The sequence below is a fragment of the Rhodnius prolixus genome, unplaced genomic scaffold (genome assembly GCF_049639745.1).
Source record: "Rhodnius prolixus isolate KJV_2025 unplaced genomic scaffold, Rpr scaffold_9, whole genome shotgun sequence".
In the NCBI taxonomy this organism is placed as follows: Eukaryota; Metazoa; Arthropoda; class Insecta; order Hemiptera; family Reduviidae; genus Rhodnius; species Rhodnius prolixus.
Genome location: NW_027411604.1, coordinates 17,872,005 through 17,899,251, shown reverse-complemented (window position 1 = coordinate 17,899,251; position 27,247 = coordinate 17,872,005). Strand labels below are relative to the sequence as shown.

Sequence of the window (27,247 nt, the reverse complement as noted above, 5' to 3'; positions counted from 1 at the left end):
CTCGTTATTTAATAGGCACAACTCGTACTTTAATTAAAAATTACTACCTATCAACAATAAGAGCTCCACACTGTTTCTATCTTTTAAAAAACTGAAATTTGCAATTAGTATTAATCAAAATTGCAATCTAGACGTGACGTACGGAGTAATGAATACGAGAACAAAACTCGTATCAGTATGTTCGCTTAATTAATCTTACATTTCAAACTAATACTCTGTTATTTTCACACAGCTAAACAACCATATCGCTTTAATGTAATGTCTACATCCACTCCTCGCAGTACTGAACCGACCACAGTAAATCTTACTAATTAGTATTGTATTACCTGTATTCATAATTCAAGGTAATCATTTCATCCCGATTTATTTTTTATGATAAGGCTGTGCTTTTTCTTTATAACCTTCCTTTTATTCAAAAAATTCTCTTTGTTTAGAATATTAACTTATTTTTATTACAAAAAAAGAAAAGAAAAATAAACTAACTAAAATTTTTGTAAGCCGTGTTTTACACAGAAATGCCAAACGCGAAAAAAAACCAAAAATTAATGAAGAAATATAGTTTCAAAACTTTTTAAAATTTGCCAGAAAAGAAATGGTTTACTCCAATTTTTTTGAAACTTCATAGTACGAGGGTCGTTTGAAAAGTCCGTGCAAAAATAAAAACTACTTAATTTTTTGGGGTAAACCTTTTTTATTTTTCAACATAGTCTTCTTTTAAGCTTATACACTTCGTCCAACGCTGCTCTAGTTTGTTGATCCCTTCCGAATAATAGGATTTGTCCAAGTCTGAAAAATAGCCATTCGTTTCTGCAATCATTACCATTACACTACATATTTTAAAATCTTCAATTATTATTATTTTTTTACTTTGCGTCACAAATAACATTTTCTGCATTCAGAGGACCTCCCAAAACGTGTATTTCTGGTAGAAAATTAATATGGAAAACCGTTCACGAATAGATAAAATTGTAACTTTGATCTTAAATATCTAGACTAATATTAGGGAGATCGAAACGAGGTTAACGTCATTTTTCACATTTTTTTATGTAGTTTTCATAATCATTGTCAAAACCAGTGGTCCTTATGAAACCCCAAACTGGTTTTTAGCCATAACTCCGCCAAAAATAAAGATACAGCATCGGGGGTGGAAAATTTGAAAACTAGACCGAAAAAAAACATATAGTTTACTTCGTGGGTTTTTTCGAAATTCCGCTTTCCTAAAAAGTTATTAGCGATTGGTGCGTTTTAAATGGATCACCCTGTATAAGTATAAAGCTTGCAGTTTTTGTTATTAGATACTTTTCAAAAAAAACAAAAATTGACTTTTTGGGGGGATTCTGGAAGAACTGGTTGTTGGTTAAGTTTTTTTTAAATAAATAGTTCATTTAAATTAGCTTTTGTATTTCTCCAATTTTTGAAATATTAAGTGAAACCAAGAGCATAGGCTAGAATTTCACGTTCAATATTATTATTATTTTAAATGTTTTATTGGAATTTATTACTGCAACAAGCAAATATGGTACCTGATGAAAAAATAATAGAAAATACGTGAAAATCACGAGTGGAGAAGGCACCCAGTGGTGTCACTCCAGTAACGTGCTCTTGCTATACTGCTCCCACGATAAGAATATAGATCAAGAGGCCATATTCTCTTCAAATCTCCTTAGAGGATTACCTGGTAATGTGGTGGAAGATAGGTGTTCTATGAGAGGGTTAGGATGAGCTGCTGTAGAGGAATGAAATTTGTGAAAATGAGTGTTAGCAAGATACATAGAACGGAGCGTTAAGGAGTTTTCGAAGTATTTTTTGACTGTAATGCCTGGAGGCGCAGTGAGTTGCAACGCTTAGTCGATCCCCATACTTCGATGTCAAGTTCAATAAAAAATTTTTTTTAATAAAAAGAAGTTTTACTGCTTAAAAATTGAAGAATCACAAGATAGCGATAGTAGCCACGCTTTCCCATTACTTCTATTAGTATTTTTTTATTTAAGGCGCGTCAGCTTCTAAGGTTATTAGCGCCCGGAGCTTTTTTTCAGTACACTGCCGGCCTCCGGACAGTGTTTTCCCATTACACACAGCACTGTCCATCACCGGACTGTGAGCTGTAAGAAGCTCCTAAGAAGAGAAAATCTAAGGGTCAGCAGCTGGATTCGAACCCGGGACCTCCGCGTGGGTTACTTATATTAGTATAATATACCCTAACTAATGGGTATCTTGTTACTAAAACACAGAATTTACTTTTACAAAGAAAATGGTTTACTGTTCATTATTTTTGGTGACTGAGTCATAGTTTCAATCGGATGAAAAATTAATGCCAGTTTCAGTCATATTTTGTATTTTTTTTATTATGTCGAGCTTTCGAACTAGAGGACTAGGTCATCTTCAGTGCTGTGGAACACATTTACAGTGTGTTAACAATAATTATATTACAATGAATGTGTATAATGTAACGAAATTTACAAAAATATTTACCTAATTGAGAATGTATTATTTTACATTATTAAAGTTGTGTCTTCTGTCTTGTCTGCTCGTGCACTGAGTGCGATCGTTTGTAAGGAAGTCAGTGTTGCCAATTGTCAAGTACTCGTATATTGTAGTAAATCGGCGTATATGTTGTTTAAATTGTTCGTGTCTGTTTTGAAATTTAAACTGTTTTCTGTCTTAGATATGTACATCATTTCTAGCACTGTCCCTTTTTTTGTGTGTTGGTTTCTGATTTAAGTATCTTTGTGTTTGGAAAATCGAAAGTGTGATGATTTTCTGTGCTGTGTAATGACTGAAAGTGGCATTAATTTTTCATTCCACTGAAAATGGGTTATTTACAACTGTGAGAGTTGTAGTTAACGAAAATCATTTGCAAATTTAAGGAGCAACTCTCCAGTTGAAGGAAAACTCTATAATATTATTAAATAATTAAATAAAAGATAATAAAAATTCATCCAAACTTTTGTTTAATGAAAACATTTCACCGCCATTAGGAGAGAGTTTCATTAATTTTCATTTGAAAAGAATCAGCAAATTGAAAGCAGAATCAAACTCCACTGCTATACAAATAGATGACAGACTGCCAAATAAATAGTTCGACGATGTGCCATTGTTTGCTTTTCATTCACCAATATAAATAAAAGTTCCACTTTATCAGCTGCCAGAGTTTAGGTACTATTAGAATTTGTTCCTATTACTGTCTCTTTCTAGAAAGGGGAAGTACTGTAATCGCGTCAAATATTCAATTAGAGTTTTCACCGAGATTACCCATTTTGAGGTTCACTGAGTTAGAAACACTCAAAAAAAGAGTTTTACTGGGCGACTGCCTTTGGTGCACCCCATTCACTAAAAACGCAAAAAATCGGATAAAGCTCATATTGGATATCTGATTAAGAGCCAAAATCCGGACCTGAATATTAGCTTTTTAGATGAAATCAGCCTTTCAAAATGGCCTCTGTATTGGACTGATTGAATTAAAAATAAATAATTACAAAAAAAATTATGGCGGTGAAATGTTTTCATTAAAAAGTTTCGATGAATTAGTTTTATTATTTAAAAAAAATAATAATTTAAGGCGCGTCAACATCTGATGTTATTGGCGCCCGGAGCTTTTTTCAATGCACTGTCGGCCTTCGAACAGTTTTCTTTCGCTACAGTCAACAATGTCCATCTAACCGGACATTGAGCTGTAAGTAGCTCCTAGGAAGAAAAAATCTGAGGGCAGGCAGCTGGATTCGAACCCACGATCTCAACGTGGGATCCAATACTTCACTAAATACATAATATCTGTTAGTAATGGGCAAAGAAATATGATGCATTTATCAGAAATACTTAAATGTGCTTAGAATCAGCGATATTCTACTTTGTAAGAAATGCCAATTTTTTAAGGTAAACAACTACATAAATGGGTGTCGCGGACGAAAATTTATTTGTAAATGTATAATGGCAGAAGAACCAAATGGAAATCTGAGAACTCAAAACAAGAATTGGAAAAAACGAATTCAGCTGTAGGTACTGTTGTTACACAAAGAATTAATAAAATGTTCTCCAGTTGCAATATTAAGAGAACCTAACCTTAATATTGATCATACGAGGTGTGGGTATTAAATAACGAGACTGATGCTGCTACAGAAGAACTATGCACGCGCCAAATCCTAACGACCGACAGCTGTGCAGCGTGTAAAGCCTTCTCTTTCGATTGCAGCGCCTCACGTGTTTGTAGAGAAATCTGTCTGACCGGAACCGTCGTTTGTGTAAGAGGTGTTTTAGTTTCGTTTTGCCGAAAACATGATACTACACATGTAGTAGAGCAACGAATTGTCGTGAAATTTCACATTATACTTGATAAAACCGCTACTGAAACTTATCTTTTATTAAAAGAAGTTTATGGCGATGAATAATAATCACGTGCGCGAGTTTTTGAGTGGTTCAAGCGTTTCCAAGATGGCCGAGAAAACGTCGGAAAGGATGACCGCCCGGATCGCCCTTCCACGTCCAAAACCGATGAGAATATCGATTATAATTAATCAACATTACTACTTTAAGGTGCTTGCTCAATTCCGTGAAAGAGTAAGGAAAGAAACGACCCGATTTGAGGAAGAACAAGTCACGGGTTCTCCATCAAGACAACGCGCTGGCTCACACTGCATTGTCTGTCACAAGACGTTTCTAGCCAAGTACAACATCTCAGTTTTAGACCATCCGCCTTATTCGCCTGATCTGGCTCCTTTGTGCCTGTTCCCCAAAGTCCAAATCTGCATTAAAAGGAACACGATTTCAGTCCTTTGAAGTTGTGAAAGAAAAAGCGGTACACGTCATGCAGGAACTGACAGAAAAAGACTTCCAGCACTGTTTCGAACAATGGTAATTTGCATGGAGCGTTGTAGGGATTGGGGAGGGGTGTATATTGAAGGTGATAATAACTAAGTATGTTTAAATTTAAAATAAAATGTTTTATAGCAATAGTCTCGTTATTGAATAGCCACACCTCGTATACTGACTACCTACTTCCTGAACAAAAACTAAGTTTAAAAAGTTTAAAAGTGTTGGGGTTGATTAAACGCCAAAAGTTAGGATTAGTTGAGATATTTGTAGTATTTAATTAAAATAAAAATAGTAAATAGAAGCAATCAACTAAAGATTAGGGACAACAAGAAAGGAAACTGAGAGATTGCATAGTTAATGTCAACAAGATGGGCAGTGCAACTTTATAACAGCAATTTCTCTCTTGTAATGCTAATAAGGTGAATGAAACTACTTTACTTTAGTTTTGTAAACAAAGTAGAGATTCATTTCATCAACCAACTTCAACATGAACTTATATTATTAGTTAGATAATGTTGCCCTAATCACATAGCGCTAACAGAAACTAATTAATGTTTAGTTATTAATAAATTATTAACAATTAATTGTCAACTTCCCTGTCTTGCTTACATTATTGGCGCATTAATTTAATTGCAGCCTTTAGCTATGGTACACCTGATATGCTCCTAATACGTAATTATTGGAGAGGGGATTCAATCAAGATTAGGGTTAATCGTGATGGTATCATCACAATAGGGAACATCATTGGGCTTCCTAAACTGGGTTATCGGCAGAATCAAGCAGAACTCTATGAAAAGAACTATAAAAGGAAAACCATAATATATTTTATAGGTACTCTTTTATTCCAGTCCAAGGCATCTACTCCTCGAGGAGAGTCTCAGGAGAGTAATCCTCCTTCAGTATTCTACCACCCTGTACATGGCTGATTTTCCTGACTCCATGTTAACAAATCAATTTACTCGGGTGACAACAATTGGGCTATTCTGGGCGATATCTCGGAGAGTACCCCCGAGAATAGCCTCAACTCCAACATTCAGTCTGAATCAAGCAAAAGGAAGTTAACTTACGTTACCCAATACTCAAAAGACTATTAGAAAAATGATCCAAATTTATTCTTCTAAACAAAAAGATAACTGAATACTCAAAATACTACTAGGAGAATTATTCAAATTGATTCTTGTAAACAAAAAAGATTTAATTAAGTGAATACACAAAAGACAACTCGACAAATTGACTCTTGTAAACAAAAAAGACTTACTTTACTGAATACTCAAAAGTCTACTCGACAAATTGACTGTTGTAAAAAAAAAGAAGACTTAATTGAATAATCAAAAGACTACTCGACAAATTGACTATTGTAAACAAAAAAAGACTTACATTACCGACTACTCAAAAGACTACTCGACAAATTGACTCTTGTAAACAAAAAAGACTTACTTTACTGAATACTCAAAAGTCTACTCGACAAATTGACTGTTGTAAAAAAAAAGAAGACTTAATTGAATAATCAAAAGACTATTCGACAAATTGACTATTGTAAACAAAAAAGATTTACTTTACCTAATACTCAAAAGACTACTCGACAAATTGACTTATTGACGGCTAAGTGCTGTAATCTTTAACCATCACGCATCTTTTAATAATCAGACTATCCTTCCTTCAATGTTACCTTCAAGTTAATATGTATAATAATGAAGTTAACTTACTTTTTAGTAAAATTTGTAAGTTACAAGAACATTATTAATGACGTACTTACAAATAAATAAATACATCCTTCCCTGAAGTTGCCAAAAAAAAGGTTTGCTACCCCCACCTTTCTCAGAAACTGGCCACGCCCATGCTCTTAAATGTACTTAATGTACTCTCTGACTGTCGCTCACATAATGATATGTTCATCATTTATGCGTTGGTTTAAAGTTATACTTATTGAAATAACGGTTAATATAACATGTGCTTATGTTATAATAGTTTCTCTCTATAGCTGATTCACATGGTACATTTATAATTCATGTACAGTTTAATGACCTTAGAATGTTTTGGTTCTAAATGCATGACCTTCTTTAGTTAGAGAGCCACTTGTTAAACACATTAAGAATAGGTCTTCTTTTCATTTAAATTATAACAAATTTTTTTGTCACTTTATCTCACTCTACTCTAATATGTTGTTGCAACAGGGCACATTTTTGTTTCGATTTTTCACGGAAAATATTTTATTCCAGCCCATAAATTATGGGAAAAGCTTTTAATCATTTTTTTCTCTGCCAAAATTTTGAATTTAAATTTCTTTCTTATTTGCTGTTCATTCTCCGAATGCCTCTTGGGCGCTAATGACCCCAGTAGTCTGTAAATTAAGTAATGAGACTGATTTTTTAAAAAAAAATTATTCAAAAAGAATTACAATTCTATATTGTCACCTTCAAAATAACTTCCTTCTGAAGCCACACAGCGCTAGAGACGTTTCTTCCACTCCTCATAGCAGTGCTCGAACTCCGATACTGGAATAGCCTTCAGCTGGTCGGTTACAGCCGTTTGAATGTTTGCGACTGTTCCAAAATGAGTTCCCTTTAGGTGATTTTACAACATCGGGAAGAGAAAAAAAGTCACAAGGACTCAACTCAGGCGAATAAGGAGGCTGAGGAGCCACAGGAATGTTTTTACTGGCCAAAAACTCTGGTTTATTGAAATTACTGTGTGACAAGGCCCAAAAAAGCAAGGATGGCGAAGTCGAAGATCAAATGCATGCTGTTTTGTTTTTTCGATATCCATGGAATCGTCCACAAAGAGTTTCTACCTCAAGGTCAAACGGTCAATCAACACTTTTACCGAGAGGTTCTTGAAAAACTTCGAGAAAAGGTCATTCCATGTGAGACCAAATATCAAGAACAAGTGGGTGTTGCATCATGATAACGCTCCTTGTCACATAGCAATTTCAATAAACCAGAGTTTTTGGCCAGTAAAAACATTCCTGTGGCTCCTCAGCCTCCTTATTCGCCTGACTTGAGTCCTTGTCACTTTTTTCTCTTCCCGAAGTTGAAAAATCACCTCAAGGGGAACTCATTTTGGGGAAGTTGAAAACATTTAAACGGCTGTAACCGACCAGCTGAAGGCTATTCTAGTATCGGAGTTCGAGCACTGCTATGAGGAGTGGAAGAAACGTTTCCAGCGCTGTTTGGCTTCAGAAGGAAGTTATTTTGAAAGTGGCAATATAGAATTGTAATTCTTTTTGAATAAAAAAAATTAAAAAAATAAGTCTCATTACTTCATTTACCGACCTCGTTTGCGCCGTAAAAAAAATCAACGCCTCTTGCTATGTTATTGGATTTGATTTGTTTTTTAATTTTTAACGGCAGAAAATAATTCAAAATGTATTAGATTTTTATTTCATTACTTTTCACATTATTTCATTCTTCTTTGAAATTTTAAACGAAGCACTGCGTAAACTCTCTCATTCAGACAACAAGTATGGTGAAAGACGAAAACTTATTCGAAGTCAAAATCTTGACATTAAACTGAAAAATCAAACTCTGATGGTGGATGTAAATACAAAATCTATCAGGAATTTAAAAAAATCGTGCTAAGAAAAATCAGCCGTTATTTATCTACCAATGCGGACCTAATCATATTTTTAATAAATCAAGTAACCGGAAGTCACGTCATTTTTTCAAATATAATTTTTAAATTAATGTTCCAAGTAGTATCATAGCACTAGCGGAAGTTAATATACGAAGAGATGATAAGAATGGGGTTCGGAAGGTGAGGTGGAACTGTACTGCAGGTAGAGATTTTAGCAAACTCTAAAATTCATGAGGGCACTGGCCTTAGACCTGCATTCCAGAAGCAAGGAGAATCTGTAGGGTCTTTACTTTAGTCCTATCCTATGGTAGGGTATCAAGAAATCGATCTGTCCTGAATAGTTTATATCCCAATGGTGCTTTCTGTTACGGATGAAATGGTTAGACTAAATTCCAGTTTCAAAATTTAAAAACAAGAAAACAGCATTAGGCGTGAAACAAATGCTGTAAGGGGGTAAACCAAACAACATTTTGAAGCACGAGGGCCAGAATTTGAAACACGAATTTTTGAAGAAGTGCATTATTACCCCAATATTTCTCGGAAGTAATCTTGTAATTATTATTTTTTGGTTCTACATCCGGTGTAGGAAGTGCCTCCTGAATAATTTTTCTCCTGCCTCTCCATCTGGTTACACCCAGCATTGCAATATCCTCTTACAACTTCTTCATCTCGGTCTGTCTTCCTTCCTTCTTTCTTTGGGTTTATTTCTACTCGTATATAACTTATTGTCTATTCTATCCCTATCCATGCGCTCTCAATGTCCTAGCAAATCAACCATTTTTCCTTTAATTTCAGTTACTATCTCTAACTTCAGTTAAGTCGGGCAATGCAGTTCTGGCAATATTCTATTACCACCAAGATCTGCACCAGCACGGCTCCCTTCTGCGCTCATCGTCGTGGCCCTTTTACTCATCAAGACAATGTAATTAACTAGACTGCAGTCAGGGCTACAACATCAATTAACACACAGCTTATTAATCATCTTTGACATTGTCGGCAGAGTATAGGCACGACGCTACAGCGCCATCCATTTTCAGGGCTAGTTGCTTCGGCAGGTGAGTTGATACACACTCCTTAGCGGATTCCAACTTCCACGGCCACAATCCAGTATGTTTCTTCAAGCTCTAAGCCAGATCAATCCAATCTCAGCCCAAATATTTTCCTCGGAATTTTTTCTCTTCGGAACTCTGGACATATTACCACCTTTCCGGCTCACTAGCCAAGTCTCCCTCAGATCCGTACATTACCACCGGAAGAATAATATTTTTATAAATACGGAATTTATATTAACGCGAGATGGTCTTTGATGACTTCATAACCCTGATCAGCGTAAAGAAGTAACAATTATTGGTTAATGAATGAAAAATATTTTTTTTCTTAAAATCTTAAAATTAATTACTTAAGTTAGACCTGCAAAGCTAATATGTATCGTGGTACTGGGTTCGATTCCCGGTCTTTAGGCCTTGGATTTTATTTAATGGTTAATAAAAGAAAACAGTAAAGTATGTTTTTGCTAGTCGCCTCCGACCACGACATCTAATTGGTAGTTGGACGTTAAGCCCCGCCTGAAAAAATAGGCGATTACTTTACTTTACTTAAGTCGGTTTTTTCATTATTATAAAAAATTAAGAATAATTAATATATTATTATTAAAAAAAAATAAAGTAAAGCAAGAGATTAGCTCAGTTAGCGGTACTTGATTCTCATGCGGAGATTTTGGGTTCGAATCCAGCTGAAGGCCTCTTAGATTCACTCTTCCTAGGACCTTCTTACTGTCCTTTAATGGATATTATTGCCAGTGACCGGGCAGTGCACTGAAAAAAGACCTGGGCGCCAATGACCTCAGATGTTGACGCGCCTTAAATTAAACAAAAAGAAATAAATAAAATTTTCGTCATTAAAATAAAGGGTACATCCTCTTTTACAAGTGTACTGGTTTTAAAGTTATATTGTCTGAACTTCCGGCTTTTTTTGAACTAAAGTATAAACCAATAAAGATCGAAATAGTAACCTTGAGAATGGTAGTGGGAGCCAGTCATGACAGGGTCTATACAAGAATATTATTTAATGATATTATTGAATCCTTTGATACAAATTAGCTGAACACATATTACTTCCTTCAATTTCCTCTAGAGACAAGCGACAACCCAGAATTGTTAAACGTAAACAAAAATTTTAATAAAAATGAAGAAAAACCCCACGAGGAGGAGGGGGGGGAGGAGAAAAAAAAACAATATGACCCAAAGTGAGCGATTCTAGAACGGAAAGGGGAGCAAAAGCAGAAGATTGGACGTCGCAGACAGGGTGATTTTTTGTTTTTTTCCTTGCATGTAAATTAGGTGAACTTGGGCGAGTGAGGGCAGCGTCAATAAGAGAGTGTTGGGTGGTGTTGATGCAGCAGGAGCCAGTAAGCCGGTCAAACCTGAACTCTACACACACGGACACGCACTTGAAGACGAATTAAGGAAACTGGATGCACAACTTTTAGGCAACGATACACATCTGCATCCACGTTACCATTTATATAATCATTACAAAATATAATTAGATTTCATTTCAGAATATCCAAGCTAATCTATTGCTGATTTGCTGTGGAGTGTCCACCAAGACATAAGTGAAAAAATCTATCACTAATTACCATCTTAAATAAAAGCTTTAGATGTAATTAAAAAGGTTGTTATAATTAAAAAATAAATGATAATTATGATAAGAGAGAAATACAATAGTAAATACTTATTATTTTTTTTTTTTTAGACAGGCTTAACGTCTAACTACTAAATTAGGTGTCGTGGACGGAGGCGATTTAGCAAACATACTTTACTGTAAATTTCTTTTTTTCTGCAACCATGTAGGAATGTTCTCATTACTCAATTAAAATCAGCTGTGTAATGCCCAACTTTACCTCACTAGTGGGGAAAAATTCCCATTAGTGTCACTTTCCTCACTAGTGAGTGGATAAACTTTATTGTGCTTCCTTGATATAAGAGGTTTTGTTATTAAATATTTTCTGTAAAACTTTAATAAGCTTATTTAACGTAACTAAATAATTAAAAAACGAATATTAAAAAATAAAATAAAAATTGAAAGGAATATAGAAATAAAAATAATACTTTAATAAATAATTAGATATTTTTAATTATAACAGTTAAAAAGGTTATAGTGTTACCTTATAGAAATTTAAAATGGATTCTGGTGATGCCTGTTTAGTTTTTTTTTTTAGTTAATAACCCTAATGGTTGCAGAAAAAATATAATATTTAACTCGAGTGTAAAGTATTTTCCTCCTTTTTGATGAAAGTTTCTGCAGCGAGTTCGTGCACAACTTGATTTAATAAAAAACGGAATTTCTAAGTTTTGTGTGAATGGTTAGATTTGAAACATAAAATGGAGCCGTTAACGATAGTGCGGAGAATTTTAGACTGAAGAGATTGAATTCTGTGAAGACAGGAACGTTTCGTTGAACCCCATAGTTCAATATTATTACATCCAGGTGGGTTTTAGTACAGTATTATGAATCAATCGTCTGTTATTAAGTGAAAGATTAGATTGTTGTTCTGGTAATCTTTTATGTAGCCGATAGAGTCTCTTCAGTTCGTTTAAGTCGTGCGTGCAGGTTCCAAGACAAACATAAAATCGAAAATCTCTCCGATGATTATACTTTTTTGCTCTTACTATGTACAATAATAGAATTTGGGAATGAATTAACCAGACTTTTGAATTCTTTTGGGCACAGAGCGTAGCTAAAAAATTGAAACTAAAAAATGAAGCTCCATCTTGTTGGAACGCCTTCTCTCTCTGTGTGTGTGTGTGTCTAAGTTGTTGAGGAATGTTAATGCTTGTTTTGGACGGCGGCCTATCTCACTTCTCCAGCAGCATACAGGTCCCAGAGTGTAGTAGAGTTTGGAGGAGTATACAACATGTACGAGTATATCTGCTGAGTAGTGGTTACACACATTGGGACGTCCTTGGCCGCAGCAGCCTAATACACTCTCTTGACAGGTTAGCGCGTCCGTATGCAGCTGGTAGGTGCGCCTCTACTCTAGTGTTTTTTTTTTTTTTTTTTTTTGTTACCAGCAAACCTTTCTTCAACCTGCTTGATCTTCCTTCTATTTACCAGAGAGGCTTTTGTGCCAAAACAACTTTAGTTTCTATTAAAAATTTCAACTTAGTTGTTTCCAGTAACGGATATTTAGTTCTTTAATTTCATTTTTTACTCTGTTCTTGTAATGTAGCTGTAATTTGAGACGGCGAGAGAAGAGGGCATCGTCGCCTCCAATAATTGCAGATTTTCGACTATAAATATCCGTTTTCAAGTGCACTGAGTAGACATAGACATAGTTTATTTGTTTTAAAATAGAACTGTTTTACACAAAGAAGTCTGGTTTTATAATTATGTACAAACAAATTAATATTTTTAAGTAACGCTTCCATAGTACCAAAAGAAAATACTAAGAGTTTTTTCCCCTCTCTATTTTCAAGAAATAATAATTAGGAACTCCGCTTTCCTAAAAAGTTATTAGCGATTGGTACGTTTTAAATGGATCATCCTGTAGATATATCACGGTTCGCCTAGAACGATTTTAATTGAAAAGTACACCAACATGAAAATTATTTCTTCCTCCTTATTATTTTGGATCAAAACTAACCGAAATCCACTGAAAACCAAATCGGTTTACGTTGCGGATTTTTTTTTTTAAATTTTTCAGGTCAAAATACGGGAAAAACGCCTTTTTTTTTGCATTGTTAGCCTAATAAATGGAAAAACAATACAGTTTTTTGTAAAACCAATGCATGCATTTTGAAGCTGAGGGAATTTCCGACAGATTGATGTATTTTATAAATGATAAAAATGAAATTTCGACATTTAAAATCAATAAAAAAGACATTTTTGAGCAAAATAAGGCAAAAACAAGGTGTTTCTCGCATTTCAAAGCTTACTTAACAAATAAATCATCTTTTTTTGTGGAAGGGATTGGAATTTTTCAAAAATGGAGAAAAATTCCTGCAAAATACAATATTTATACACTGGGAAAGGTGAAATTTTCCAATTCAAATTCATTTAATGAAACTTTTTGAATTAAAAGACAAATGATTACAATTGTAAATTACTTTAAGTTTATAATTACTTTAAATTTTTATATTCATGTACATGTACATAAATGATTTTTTTGTGAAAATTTAATTTCTATGAATATCTATCTTTATTCAAATAAACTAAAAAATGTTGACTAAAAAAACTTAAAAATAATTGAGTAAGTTCTTTACAACCTCTGATGTCAATCACAATGTCTCCAATAGCAAAAACTTTAATTTTTTTAGTTACTAAGCCCTGAAATGCGATAATTAATTATTTCCCCTCAGCTTCAAAATGCATACATTGGTTTTGCAAAAAACTGTATTGTTTTTCCATTTATTAGGCTTAACAATGCAAAAAAAAGGCGTTTTTCCCGTATTTTGACCTGAAAAATTAAAAAAAAAAAATCCGCAACGTAAACCGATTTGGTTTTCAGCGGATTTTGGTTAGTTTTGATCCAAATAAAATAAGGAGAAAGAAAAATTGTTCATGTTGGTGAACTTTTCAATTAAAATCGTTCTAGGCGAATCGTGATATAAATAAATAAAAATCTTATATGTACATAACCTATACTGGTATCCTTAACAAAAACTTACAGTTTAAAAAGTTAAGTATAAGGGTTGATTAAACGCCAAAAGGTACACAAATCAGCGAGTACCCAACATTTCATTAATATTTAAGTAATTCTACTGCATTAATTTTCATTAATATTTTTTTGAATTTATTAGATGTTTCACAGACCCTTATGCTGGCCAGTTCATTCATTTTCTTTTTCTTTTCTTTTATGATTTAAGTCGCGTCAACATCTAAGGTTATTGGCGCCCGGAGCTTTTTTCAGTGCACTGCCGGCATCCGGACAGTGTTCTCTCGTTACAGACAACACTGTCCATCACCCGGACAGTGAGCTGTAAGAAGCTGTTAGAAAGAGAAAATCTAAGGGTCTGCAGCTGGATTCGAACCCGGGACCTCCACGTGGTAATCCAATACTTGAACAAATATTTTGTAGATTAAAATGGCCAGCATAAGGGTCTGTGAAACATCTAATAAATTCAAAAAAATATTAATGAAACATAAATGAATTAATGAAGTTGGGTACTTGCTGATTTGTGTACCTTTTGGCGTTTAATCAACCCTTACACTTAACATTTTAAACTGTAAGTTTTTGTTAAGGAGATTTTTGCACCTTTTGGATAGATTTTCCTTTTTGCCCATTTTGCAAAGTTACATATCTGCTTTACAGATTTTTTTAAATTTGGAATAAGCAATTCTATCATTATAACCTGATAAGGTGTTAAGTCGGAAACGTAACTACCACTGGAGAGATCTTTTTAAAGAATGATTATAGTTGCGGTCCCCCAAACCATGCTCAATAACAATTTTTTTTGAAAAAGCGTTTTGAATAACATAGGAAGGAATTTGTACGTAAATAGCAAAATTAAACTGCGTTTTCAGTACTTCCTTTTAAGAGAAGTAAGAAAAATAAACTGCGATTGCAGTACTTCTAGGCAAAGAGGCAAAGAGGCAAAGATTTTGAATCGAATGACAATTCATTGATGTAAATCGGTTCACTCATTGATATTTACTTAGAGGAGCTTTAACCACTTCTTCTTGCTAAATTTTATCAAAATCGGACTAAGCGTTATAGAAATATTGGTAATAATAAAGGGCCTTACTTGGGTGGGGCAAACTCCCCTCCTTATGAGGCACAGCGTCGAGACTTTTAAAGTGTAAATCTGTACAAAATTTCGATTCGAAGGACACTTCATTCATGAAAATCGGTTCACATGTCGATAATTTGAAACGATTGTTATACTTCCCCTTAATAAGTGTAAGAGCAGATCGTCGCTTTAATGTTACGTAGGGGAGCCATAACCCTATCATCCTACCAAATTTTATCAAAATCGGGCCAAGATTTACAGAGTAATTAGTAATAATAATTTTGGAGGGGGCCTTACATAAAGGGGGCTAACTCCTCTCCCATTCGATGTACAGGGCCGAGACCCCCAAAAGGCACATCTACATAAAATTCCGAATCGAATGACACCTCATTCATGAAAATCGGTTCACGCGTTTAGGCGCTACGTTGTTTACAAAAAAGGTAACAAGAACAACAACAACAAGAACAAGAACAAGAACATTTTTTGAAAAAGCCGTTTTTGCTCATTTTCGGCAACTTTTTTCTCGAAACCTATTAGATCTGGGTTGTTGCAAAAAAATTACAGCTATAAAGGAGGATTTGCCCTATATTTTAAAGAAAATTTGGGAATTTTATCTTTTGTAGAAAAAGAGAAAAAAATTGTCAAAGTTGGGTGTTTTTCAACGTTACGCTTTTTCGTGCAGTTTTTGACGATCAACCCTTATACAACTGTCCTACCGGACAGTTTTAATAATTCTGCAATCTTTCGTTTTTAAGTTAATAGAAAATATGCACGATTACAGTACTACCTCATTACACCAGTAAAGGAAGGGAAATTAAACGAAAAAACAAAGTATAAAATAATAAGGTTTAATGGAGCGTAGAATATTTCATGTAAATATTGAAAAATCAATTGAATCAAGAGATTCCATCAGCTGACACAATTTTTACGTCAAACCATCCGTTGATTCTCCCCTCCACACATTAACGATCATAACGAGTTTAGTGAATTGCTAACGAGAATAACTTTTACTATATATTTCACCGATTTTTACTATAACCTTGGAAATTACATGTTATCTTGGTTGCGATAAGATATCACAAAAGCAAAAGTTATCTTGAGATCAGATTTTTAGATTCTACAACATTTTGAAAAGAAAGACTACTAATTAAAAAAAAAATACGTAGGAGAAAGACGGCTTGCAATTTCTTGAAAACGATTTTAATAAATCCACATTTAATGGTGCCTCCATTAATTGATACTCCAAAAATTTCAGCAACATTAAGTAAAATTAACTCGGAACAATGACACTTAAGGTAGTTCCTTAAATTAGGTTTCTCGAATAAAGACTTGGCTGTATTTATCGCTACTGCTTCGTCTTCGAGATGTGAAAGGACATTCTTGATTTTATTGTAGTTTTCATAGTAATACTGAGCTGCTTCCAGCCAAGTACCCCATCTTGTCAATATTGGTTCTGGTGGAAGGCACAAGTCTGGATAAAGATCTTTTAGCATTTTAATGCGACTTGGTGCTTTTAAGAACACTTTTTTAACCGAGGAGATTAAGGAATCTACGTCACTGAACAAAGATCGGACAGTTTCTGCTACTCGATACAAGGCATGAGCAATACACGTAACATGAATTATCTTAGGATAAAATACCTGAATAGATTGCCCAGCCTTGACCATGTTGGGGGCAGCATCAGAGAGAAACAAAAGAACTTTTTCGTTCAAAACTCCACTGGGCCATAGGATATGCATTGAGGCATCGAAGAATCGTGAAATGGTGGAATGATTGTATTTTTCGAGAACCTCACAGTTCAAAAGGAATGGCTTTGAATCCACATCAGCATCACTGTCATGTTTTCCAATAACTGCATTGGCAATATACCTGCCCTCAAAGTCAGTGGTTTCATCAATTGATACCCAAATCGGTCCATCTTTGATATGTTCTCGAATTTTGGTTAGTGTATCTTTATAGATATCTTCCAGGTAGTTTTTCCGCAGAGTGCTCTCGTCAGGCATTTTTTTCCCAATATAGGTCTCTAAGAATCCTTTGAAATGAGGATTTTTAAGTTTGTGGAAAGGGATATCTGCTCTAACCAAAGCCCGACACAGATATGTACTCAGAGTAGACTTACTTGATGATGGAGATGTAAGGAAGGCTTGATAGGACGTCCTCTCTTTCTTTCTGTTTTTATTCTCTATGTGCGATCCGGTGGCAATATGTGCGATCCGGTGGCAATATGTGCGATTGGGTGACTTGGGAACGTTGAGAGCACAAGAAACGCGCTTGTCACAAGCTGTGCAGTTCAAAATGTCTCCATCACTTCGAAAAAGTTCTGCTGGAAACTCGCTAAGATATTTAGCAACCAGTTGTTTGTTTGAGGCCGATGTTCGTGGCATTTCACCCAAAAAAAAGAATACACTAAGTGACCGAACGAAATGAATTGGACACTTCAACGAACGAGCTGAAAGAACAGACAACTTCAAAGAACTTAACAAGTGCTCGTCACTGTTTAGCAGCATTCTGTGTAAATTACAATAACCATTGTACCCACTGTGATTCACAGCCCTACAGTCTGTGGTTCACAGTTCCTGTCAACCACCTCCCAATTATGAAAATATGCTCAAAATGAAAAATATGTACATATTTTGATTAAATATGTAGAAATATTTATTTATTTTAATCAAATATGTATAAATATGCGATAACATCCAAATATGTGGAAATATGTGAAATAAAAGTAGACTCATACGGCTTAAAGAGTGTCAGTATGAATACTTCTAGTTGAAAAACGTCTGTAAATTGCCTAGAAAAAAAATATGTAAATACATACGAATCCGTTCCCTAGCTAATCACACAATAACACCTTGTGAGATGCACACAATAAATTTTGGCGCAACGTTGGCAAAAAAGATTACAGAATTGTTTTATTAGGCTAAAACACTCGCAAAGGTAAACCCGAAAGTATTGCAACATTAAGTGGTCAAGAAAATAAATAAATTAATTAATAAATTTATTCTCCTAATAATAAATAATATTGACTGATAGTTTTTATTATTAAATAAAAATAAATAAATAAATCAATGTCGTGATGCAGTTAATTTTTTTTTTTTCAAGCTGAGTATAACCTAAAGATAACCTCTTTATTATCAGTCGATTGTTAACAAGTGATGAATGTAAAGCTATCAATTTAGCAGGGTTGCCATTTTATTTTATTTTTTTAAATAAAAAAAAAAATTCTTTTTAAAATTCACGTACCATAAAGACTTCCGGTTGTTGGCGATGAAGGCGATGTAGCTGTACCACCACGATGTAAAAAATCAGTTAGCGATAAACTAGAAGCAATTAATTGTCTTTTCTCTTCAAAATTTAATATATCTAATGAATTTGAACGATGTGGTGTTACAATGGCTACTGGCGGTGGTTTTGTCTGTTGTGGTGATTCCTTACTTTGGGCACCAGTGCCTGGCGAGCCAAGATATAGACCAGATATACGTACCGACATTTCACAATAAAATGAACTAAAAAAAAAATTTTTGTGCAGAGTTATTTTAAAAACTTTTTGGGCACACTAAATCACATTACACTTTTTATTTTTTGAGGGGAAAATTTATAAACACTGTTTTGCTCGTTATTCATCATCACGTTAAATTTTATGATTTAAAAATTTGGATTAATAACAATTCTAAACTTATAACATAACTACTGATTGTCGGCTAGAAATGAAAATTAAAAAAAAAATAAATAAGAACAAAAAACAAAAGAAAAATGTACACAACAATCACGAACAACACATACTGCCAGTAGCGAACATGGTCACATCGCGGACAAGACTGAAATATCTACACGTACATTGCTAGCCAACAGAGGGCAGGCTATACCCACTACATTCCCCCACCATTTCTAGATGGAAACTGGCGGGTAAAAAGAGATCCCTTCTCCATCTGACTGCCAAGACCTGTGCACACAACACACCTATTTACTACAAAAAACCTGAACGCTAAAAGATAAAATTACAACTGACACATACGGACGCACTTACAAATAAAATACGCGCACTTCTTCAATGAAATACCTACATAAAAAGTGAGACCTGTTCAACCACTTTCTTAAATACATTTAACCATTTGTATTTTACTGTTATTTACGTTTTTATATCTTTTATTACATATATTTTTTTAAAAAATAATTAATCGAAATAGTATTAAAGAAATAGCGAAAAGAATATGGTGGAATTTTCTCTAAGCTCAATTCTAGCTAACAAAGATGGTCTCCAAACTCAGAAACTGAGCAATATTAAATTCTTATCGGTTACGCAAGAATCTGCCCACCACTTTTCTCAGAAAAGCCCATAAACAAATTTAGTGGTTAAAATGAAATTTCTACCTTTTTTAAAATCATTGTTACTGTCTCAGGAGTCAGAAAAAAAATATTTCCAGCGGAAAAGGATTAAAGAGTATTAAACCACTCCAAAAACTAGAGCAACCATAAATTTCCTCCATTATTAAAAATTAAAATCCAAAGAAAAGAGCAGGAGCCGAACCGCTGAACACGCAATACAAAGAAGCATTGCAGCTCACCGCCCACAGACCTACCGCTCAGCTATACGAGGGTCGTTTGAAAAGTCCGTGCAAAAATAAAAACTACTTAATTTTTTGGGGTAAACCTTTTTTATTTTTCAACATAGTCTCCTTTTAGGCTTATACACTTCGTCCAACGCTGCTCTAGTTTGTTGATCCCTTCCGAATAATAGGATTTGTCCAAGTCTGAAAAATAGCCATTCGTTTCTGCAATCACCTCCTTGTTTGAATAAAATCTTTTTCCCGCCAGCCATTTCTTCATATTGGGGAACAAATAGTAGTCCGAGGGAGCCAAGTCTGGAGAATAGGAGGGATGTGAAACGAGTTGGAACACTATTTCCATTAATTTTGCGACCACAACTGCTGAGGTGTGAGCTGGTGCGTTGTCGTGATGGAAAAGGACTTTTTTGTGGGCCAATCGTGGGCGTTTTTCTTGCAGCTCGGTTTTCAAACGGTCCAATAACGATGAATAATATGCACCTGTAATAGTTTTACCCTTTTCCAGATAGTCGATGAGGATTATTCCTTGCGAATCCCAAAAGACAGTCGCCATAATCTTTCCGGCCGAAGGAACGGTCTTCGCCTTTTTTGGCGCAGATTCCCCCTTGGTAACCCATTGTTTAGATTGTTCTTTGGTCTCAGGAGTGTAGTGATGTATCCATGTTTCATCCACAGTGACGAAACGACGCTTAAAGTCCTGCGGATTCTTCTGGAGCAGCTGCAAACCGTCCTTGCAACACTTCACACGATTTCGTTTTTGGTCAAGCGTGAGCAATCGCGGCACCCATCTTGCGGATAACTTTGTCAGGTCCAAATGTTGATGCAAAATATTATGTACCCGTTCATTCAAGATGCCCACAGCACTAGCAATCTCACGCACCTTCACTCTTCTGTCATCCATCACCATATCATGTTTTTTATCAATGATTTCTGGAGTAGTAACCTCAACAGGGCGTCCAGAACGTTCAGCGTCACTTGTGCCCATATGGCCACTCCGAAAATTTGGAAACCACTTATAAACTGTTCAAATCGAAGGTGCAGAGTCACCATAATGTTTATCAAGCTTCTCTTTAGTCTCCTGAGGCGTTTTGCCTTTCATAAAGTAGTGTTTAATCAACACACGAAATTCTTTTTCGTCCATTTTTTGAAAATCACTCGACTTCCTCGATTCAAACGAATGCCAAAGACAAAGAAATAGACCGATCTGGCTGAAACTTGGTGTGTGTTCTTCCAAGAGATGCTACTAACTAAACATAACCTCGATACGCGCCAGTGGTGCTATCTCTCTCACTTTGCACGCACTTTTCAAACGACCCTCGTAGTAATATTGAGCGAAAAATAGAAGGAAAACAATAAAATAAAGTTTCCAGAAAACAAATAAAGTAATGGCGCTTTCAATTAAGACAAAAGAAGAGTAAACAGTCTAATGTAACTCGGATAATAATAAAATAAAAAGAAGTAGAAGTGAGAAGAACGCCATAAAAAGAGCTTAAGTAATCACAGTTAAGACGCGCGGACAAGATAAACAAATCTAAAAAGTTGGCCAGGAAGAAGTAAACATTAAAAAACTGTAAAACTGATAATTCAAACAGAATTTATTTTTTTGGAGCACACAATAATCAATTAAAGTTTATTTAGGGGAATTAAATTTAAAAATAATCAACTTTTTCTTGGTTTATGGTACAGGGTGATCCATTTAAAACGCACCAATCGCTAATAACTTCTTAGGAAGGCGGAATTCCGAAAAAACTCCCGGAGTAAACTATATGTCTTTTTTAATCTAGTTTTCAAATTTTCCACTCCCGATGCTGTACCTTTAGTTTTGGCGGAGTTAGGGCCAAAAACCTGATTGGGGTTTCATAAGGACCACTGGTTTTGACAATGATTATGAAAAACTACATAGAAAACTGTGAAAAATGACCCTGTTTCGATATCCCTAATATTTGTCGAGATATTTAAGATCAAACTTACAATTTTATCTATTCGTGATCGGTTTTCGATATTAATTTTCCACCAGAAATACACGTTTTGGGAGGTCCTCTGACTGCAAAAAATGTTATTTGCGACGCAAAGAACAAAAATAATAATAATTGAAGATTTTAAAAAAATGTAGAGTAATGTAATGGTTGTGGGTGAATCAGGATAAATTGGTTTTATCATCAAATAAAAGCAATCATCACATCATTTTAATGTACCCCGTATGCAAGACTACTTGACGAATGATTACGGTTAGAATATCTTAGCTAAGTGTTGGTCTAGTGGTCAAGAGCGTGGTTTTGTAAGTGGGAGATCCCCAGTTCGAATCCCGCGTATGACTACACTTCATTAAAAAAAAAGTATTATGGTTCTTATGCAGTCGCGGGATTCGAACTGGGGATCTCCCACTTACAAAGCTATGTTCTTGACCACTAGACCAACATCCTGGCAAGATATTCTTACCGCAATCATAGGTCATGAAATCTTGCATACGAGGTACATTAAAATGACGTGATGATTGCTTTTATTTGATGATAAAACAAATTTTATCCTGATTCACCCACAACCATTACATTACACTACATTTTTTTAAATCTTCAATTATTATTAATATTTTTGTTCTTTGCGTCACAGATAACATTTTTTGCAGTCAAAGGACCTCCCAAAACGTGTATTTCTGGTGGAAAATTAATATTGAAAACCGTTCACGAATAGATAAAATTGTAACTTTGATCTTAAATATCTTGACAAATATTAGGGATATCAAAACAGTCATCATCGTCATCACAGTTTTTAATGTTGTTTTCATAATCATTGTCAAAACCAGTGGTCCTTATGAAACCCCAATCAGGTTTTTGGCCCTAACTTCGCCAAAAATAAAGATACAGCATCGGGGGTGGAAAATTTGAAAACTAGATCAAAAATGACATATAGTTTACTTCGTGGGTTTTTCCGGAATTCTGCTTTCATAAAAAGTTATTAGCGATTGGTGCGTTTTAAATGGATAACCCTGTATAGTGGTAAGACAGTACAATAAACAGTAATGGTACATTAGAGACAAGACTAACTACTCACTCACCACCATCTGAAGTGCTCTTATTTAAATTTTGTAAATAAAAGTTTATTGGTCTGCATTTATACCAGTGATGGGCGAAACTTTTTTTTTTAGGAGCGAGTCAAAAGCTAAAACGAATCATTTAGACGAGCCATAATAAATTTTGTATTTTAAAAAAATTACAGTAAGATACATTTATGTGAGTGTTCTGATAATAGTTCCGCCATAAATTGGTCCAAATTAGGGACGTAGCAAAATTTGAATACTTGAATACTTTTCATTCGCTTAATTGGATCCGTTATACGTCAAACTAAACTAAAGGAAAGTATACTGGATGCAGAGATTACGGGTTCGAATCCAGCAGCTGGCCCTTAGATTTTTTATTTTTCTCTTCATAGGAGCTTCTTACCGCTCACTGTACGATGTGGATTTTGTAATGAAAGAATGTTTCCTAAGGCATTAAAAAGAAAGCTCCAGGCGCTATTAACATCAGATGATGACGCGCCATAAGAAATAAAATTGATATAAGCGTGCAGATTGATATCAGTGTGAAAAGTAAGTTTTGGGCACAAATAAAGACTTCCGCGCTCTTAACCTTTATGTTTACCGAACGACTATTGGAAGGCGTTAATTGCTCATCGACTGAAGAATATTTCCGTCTTCAAAAAATGTATAACCGATTGAAATAAATTTCACTCTGAAGATGAAGTTAAAAAATAAAATGACGATTTTTCCCCAATAAAAGGAAGCATAGAACAGAAGAAAAATAAAACAAATGGTCAAAACTAGCAAATGGGAGTTTGGGGACAGTTTGGGAGAGATTTATTTGCAAGAAGGACGACAGTTAAGGATGTTCTGCGGCGAGGATCCAGGAAGGGAGTGTGCAGGAATGTAAAGGACTTTAAATTGTAAAAGTGAATACAAGTTCCAAATTGGGTCAGCAACCATAAAACTTAGTTATGGCGTCAGATGGTATTCAAACTACTACAGTTGGTATGACTGTGCTTTACAACACAGCACAAAATGTCGGCAGAGAAAACAGAAGAGAGAAATATCCTCTAACTCCACCTATTTCATGTTTCTTCGTGAAATGAATCACACCTGTGCTGTAAATCATCGCTAAAGAATTTGCTCTAATAAATTTAAAGTAGTCCATTGTTTTAATTTATACCTATTAACTTGTGTTAAAGAGTTACTCATTTAGGCTTTGTAATTCCCTGAATATAACTAGGCCTATCATTTTTTCTGATATGTCCGATAGAGGGAAGGGCGAATCTATATAGACAGCGAGGGGGAAGCCCACTCTATACGACCATATACGAGGTGTGGCTATTAAATAACGAGACTGATGCTGCTACAGAAGAACTATGCATGCGCCAAATCTTAACGACCAACAGCTGTGCAGCGTAAAGCCTACTCTTTCGATTGCAGCGTCTCACTTGCTAGTAGAGAAATCTGTCTGACCGGAACCGTCGTTTGTGTAAGAGGTGTTAGTTTCGTTTTGCTGAAAACATGATTACTCCACATGTAGTAGAGCAATGAATTGTCGTGAAATTTCACATGAAACTTGGTAAAACCGCTACTGAAACTTATCTTTTATTAAAAGAAGTTTATGGCGATGAGTATTAATCACGTGCGCAAGTTTTTGAGAGGTTCAAGCGTTTCCAAGATGGCCGAGAAGACGTCGGAGATGATGACCGCCCGGGTCGCTCTTCCACGTCCAAAACGGATGAAAATATCGCATATAATTAATCAACATTACTACCGTGAGGTGCTTGTTCAACTCCGTGAAAGAGTAAGGAAAAAAACGACCCGATTTGTGGACGAACAAGTCACGGGGTTCTCCATCAAGACAACGCGCTGGCTCACACTGCATTGTCTGTCACAAGACGTTTCTAGCCAAGTACAACATCCCAGTTTTAGTCCATCCGCCTTATTCGCCTGACCTGACTTTTATCTGTTCCCCCAAAGTCAAATCTGCATTAAAAGGAACATGATTTCAGTCCGTTGAAGCTGTGAAAGAAAAAGCGGCACGCGTCATGCAGGAGCTCACAGAAAAAGACTTCCAGCACTGTTTCGAACAATGGTAAATTCGCATGGAGCGTTGTAGGGATAGGGGAGGGGTGTGTATTAAAGGTGATAATAACTAAATATGTATAAATTTAAAATAAAATGTTTTACATTATTTAGCAATAGTTTCGTTATTTAATAGCCATACCTCGTAATATGCCAATATCCTTTGACATTGACAACAATATGATTAATTACCATAATTTGCCCAAAAATAGTTATTTAAGAGCGCAAAGACCACTCTCGTAATATCGAACAAACTATTTGGATCGGGCAAGCATTGGCCAACAGTACCTTGACTGTATCGTAAGAGGCGACAGAAAGAGACCATATTTCTCATTTCCTTGAGGCTCCCGTACCTATCCTCTATGCCTCATTTCTTCCTTATTTCACTATCCTATCCCCTCCTAGAGTCCCTTGTCCCAGCCTCTTTCCCTTTTCCATTCAAAAAACCTCTCACAAAGTGTAAACATCAAATATGCAGCGAAGATAATGAAAAACCGCTAGTGGTACTACGGCAGAACAGGCGAATCGGTATCGGGCCAACCCGAAAATGCTTTCTGCCCTACGCAAGAATCAGCTGAGACTCCTTTGATAGTGTTGCTAAAAGATTTTTTTTCGCCCCTGACACCACACAAGCAGGCTGCAGGCACGTTCTTAAAGAAGTGGACCGTAGAGGTTATCTTGCAAACTAATCATGGCACCAACGTTTTTCACGGCTTTTATTGAACATTAAACAATGGAGCCAAATAACAGCACCAAAGCCAAAAATGTACTCAAATCATATAAATTTTTAATAAAAAAAATTTGATTTTATAAATTTAAAAAGCATTTGTGAGTTATTTAGTAATTTACAATCTGAACAAATGTATACAATCAGTAAATATGAGTATAATGAACTGGTGCGGGAGGAGAGCAGGAGAACACTACACAGCGGTAGCACCCTATAGGAGAGAGGATGACGGTTAGGTCTTCAGACTGCGAGGAAGTCGCGGGGCCACTGGCGATTCAGTCGACGAGGAGTATTAGGGATGTCAGAGGAATCAAGAGACCGTACAAGAGGATTAGAGCTAGTCGAGAGAGTAGTATGGAATTTTTGGTATTTAATCTTGGCAAGTTGGTCTATGAAGGGAATGTTGAGGTCGTTGTGAGGAGTGAGGTTAGTCACGTAGAAAGGAGCGTCAGCTATCTGTCGGAGGAGTTTTGACTGAAATGTCCTGTACTGTCCGTATGTTTGTAGGTTTGGCTGAACCCCACAGCTCTAGTCCGTAAGTTCACATAGGTTTGAGGATAGTACTGTATATTAAGCGTTTGAGTTCAATGGGTAATTTGGAGCGTCGTCCAAGTAGTCTGTAAAGCAGTTTCGCACGTTTTGTCATTGCTTGTCTTTTAAGTCTAGTGGTGGGTTCCACGTTAGTCTTTTGTCTAAGTAGAGCCCAAGGTAGCGCACCAGATCTGTACAAGGAAGAGGATTGCTGTTGAAGAGGACAAGTAAACGCCCCGCCGGAGAGTAACGAGGGTCGTTTGAAAAGTCCGTGCAAAGTCAGAGAGATAGCACCACTGGCGCGTAGCGAGGTTATGTTTAGTTAGTAGCATCTCTTGGAAGAACACACACCAAGTTTCAGCCAGATCGGTCGATTTCTTTGTGTTTGGCGTTCGTTTGAATCGAGGAAGTCGAGTGATTTTCAAAAAATGGACGAAAAAGGATTTCGTGTGTTGATTAAACACTACTTTATGAAAGGCAAAACGCCTCAGGAGACTAAAGAGAAGCTTGATAAACATTATGCTGGCATTTCTGTGGGTTCATTTGTAAAAGTGTGCTCATTTGAGTAAAAGTGACATTTAATTTAGCAGAAAACTAATATAAACTAGGTTTAACCAATTAGAAATATTACCACTAATTTGTCTCCTTATGTGACTAATTTTGACTAATTAATTTTAGAAATGCATTTAAAGCGCAGTTAAGTGCGTTAACTTTAAAACTAATTATAAACCTAACATTATAATTAATGGAATTTATATTTATTTTCACTTCAGTAACAAACCAACTTCTGATTATCTTCAAAAACCATCAGAGAAATAATTATGTAAATTTTGAAACTATCTTAAATTCAGTAGGTTGATTCTTTTTGAGGCACAAGAAAATTAGACTTTATTAAATTTTTAGTAGAATTATTGTTAACATTTTTATAATACCCTTGGCTGTGAAGGATTTAGGTCAGTGGTTCGTGTATACTAGATTCCAACGCGGAGATCACGGGTTCGAATCCAGCTGCTGGCCCTTGGATTTTTCTCTTCCTCACTATCCAGAGGCCGGGTCTGTGCACTAAAAAACAGGCTAGGGGTGCTAATGACGTCAGACGATGACGTGCGTTTGACCGACAAAAGAAATTTAAAATTTACTTTTACGCGGTTAAATGGATATAGAACCATTATTTTATTAATTATTATAGATTAGTGCACAGAAC

The 27,247-nt window shown here is 35.4% G+C and overlaps 1 protein-coding gene across 11 annotated transcripts in view; it reads right to left on the bottom strand.

Annotated features, from left to right (window-relative positions):
- Window positions 1–27,247, bottom strand: part of LOC141453943 (phosphatase and actin regulator 2) — a 365,561-nt gene that overhangs the window by 312,841 nt on the left and 25,473 nt on the right. For 4 of the 11 annotated variants that reach the window (XM_074127583.1, XM_074127586.1, XM_074127584.1 and 1 more), the window contains exon 1: window positions 18,357–18,996. The exons of the other annotated variants lie outside the window; for them this stretch is intronic. In XM_074127583.1, the coding sequence (XP_073983684.1) occupies window positions 18,357–18,603 (247 nt within the window). In that variant the 5' untranslated portion in view covers window positions 18,604–18,996. Of the gene's footprint in view, window positions 1–18,356; window positions 18,997–27,247 lie in introns of those variants that run through there. 11 annotated transcript variants of the gene reach the window in all.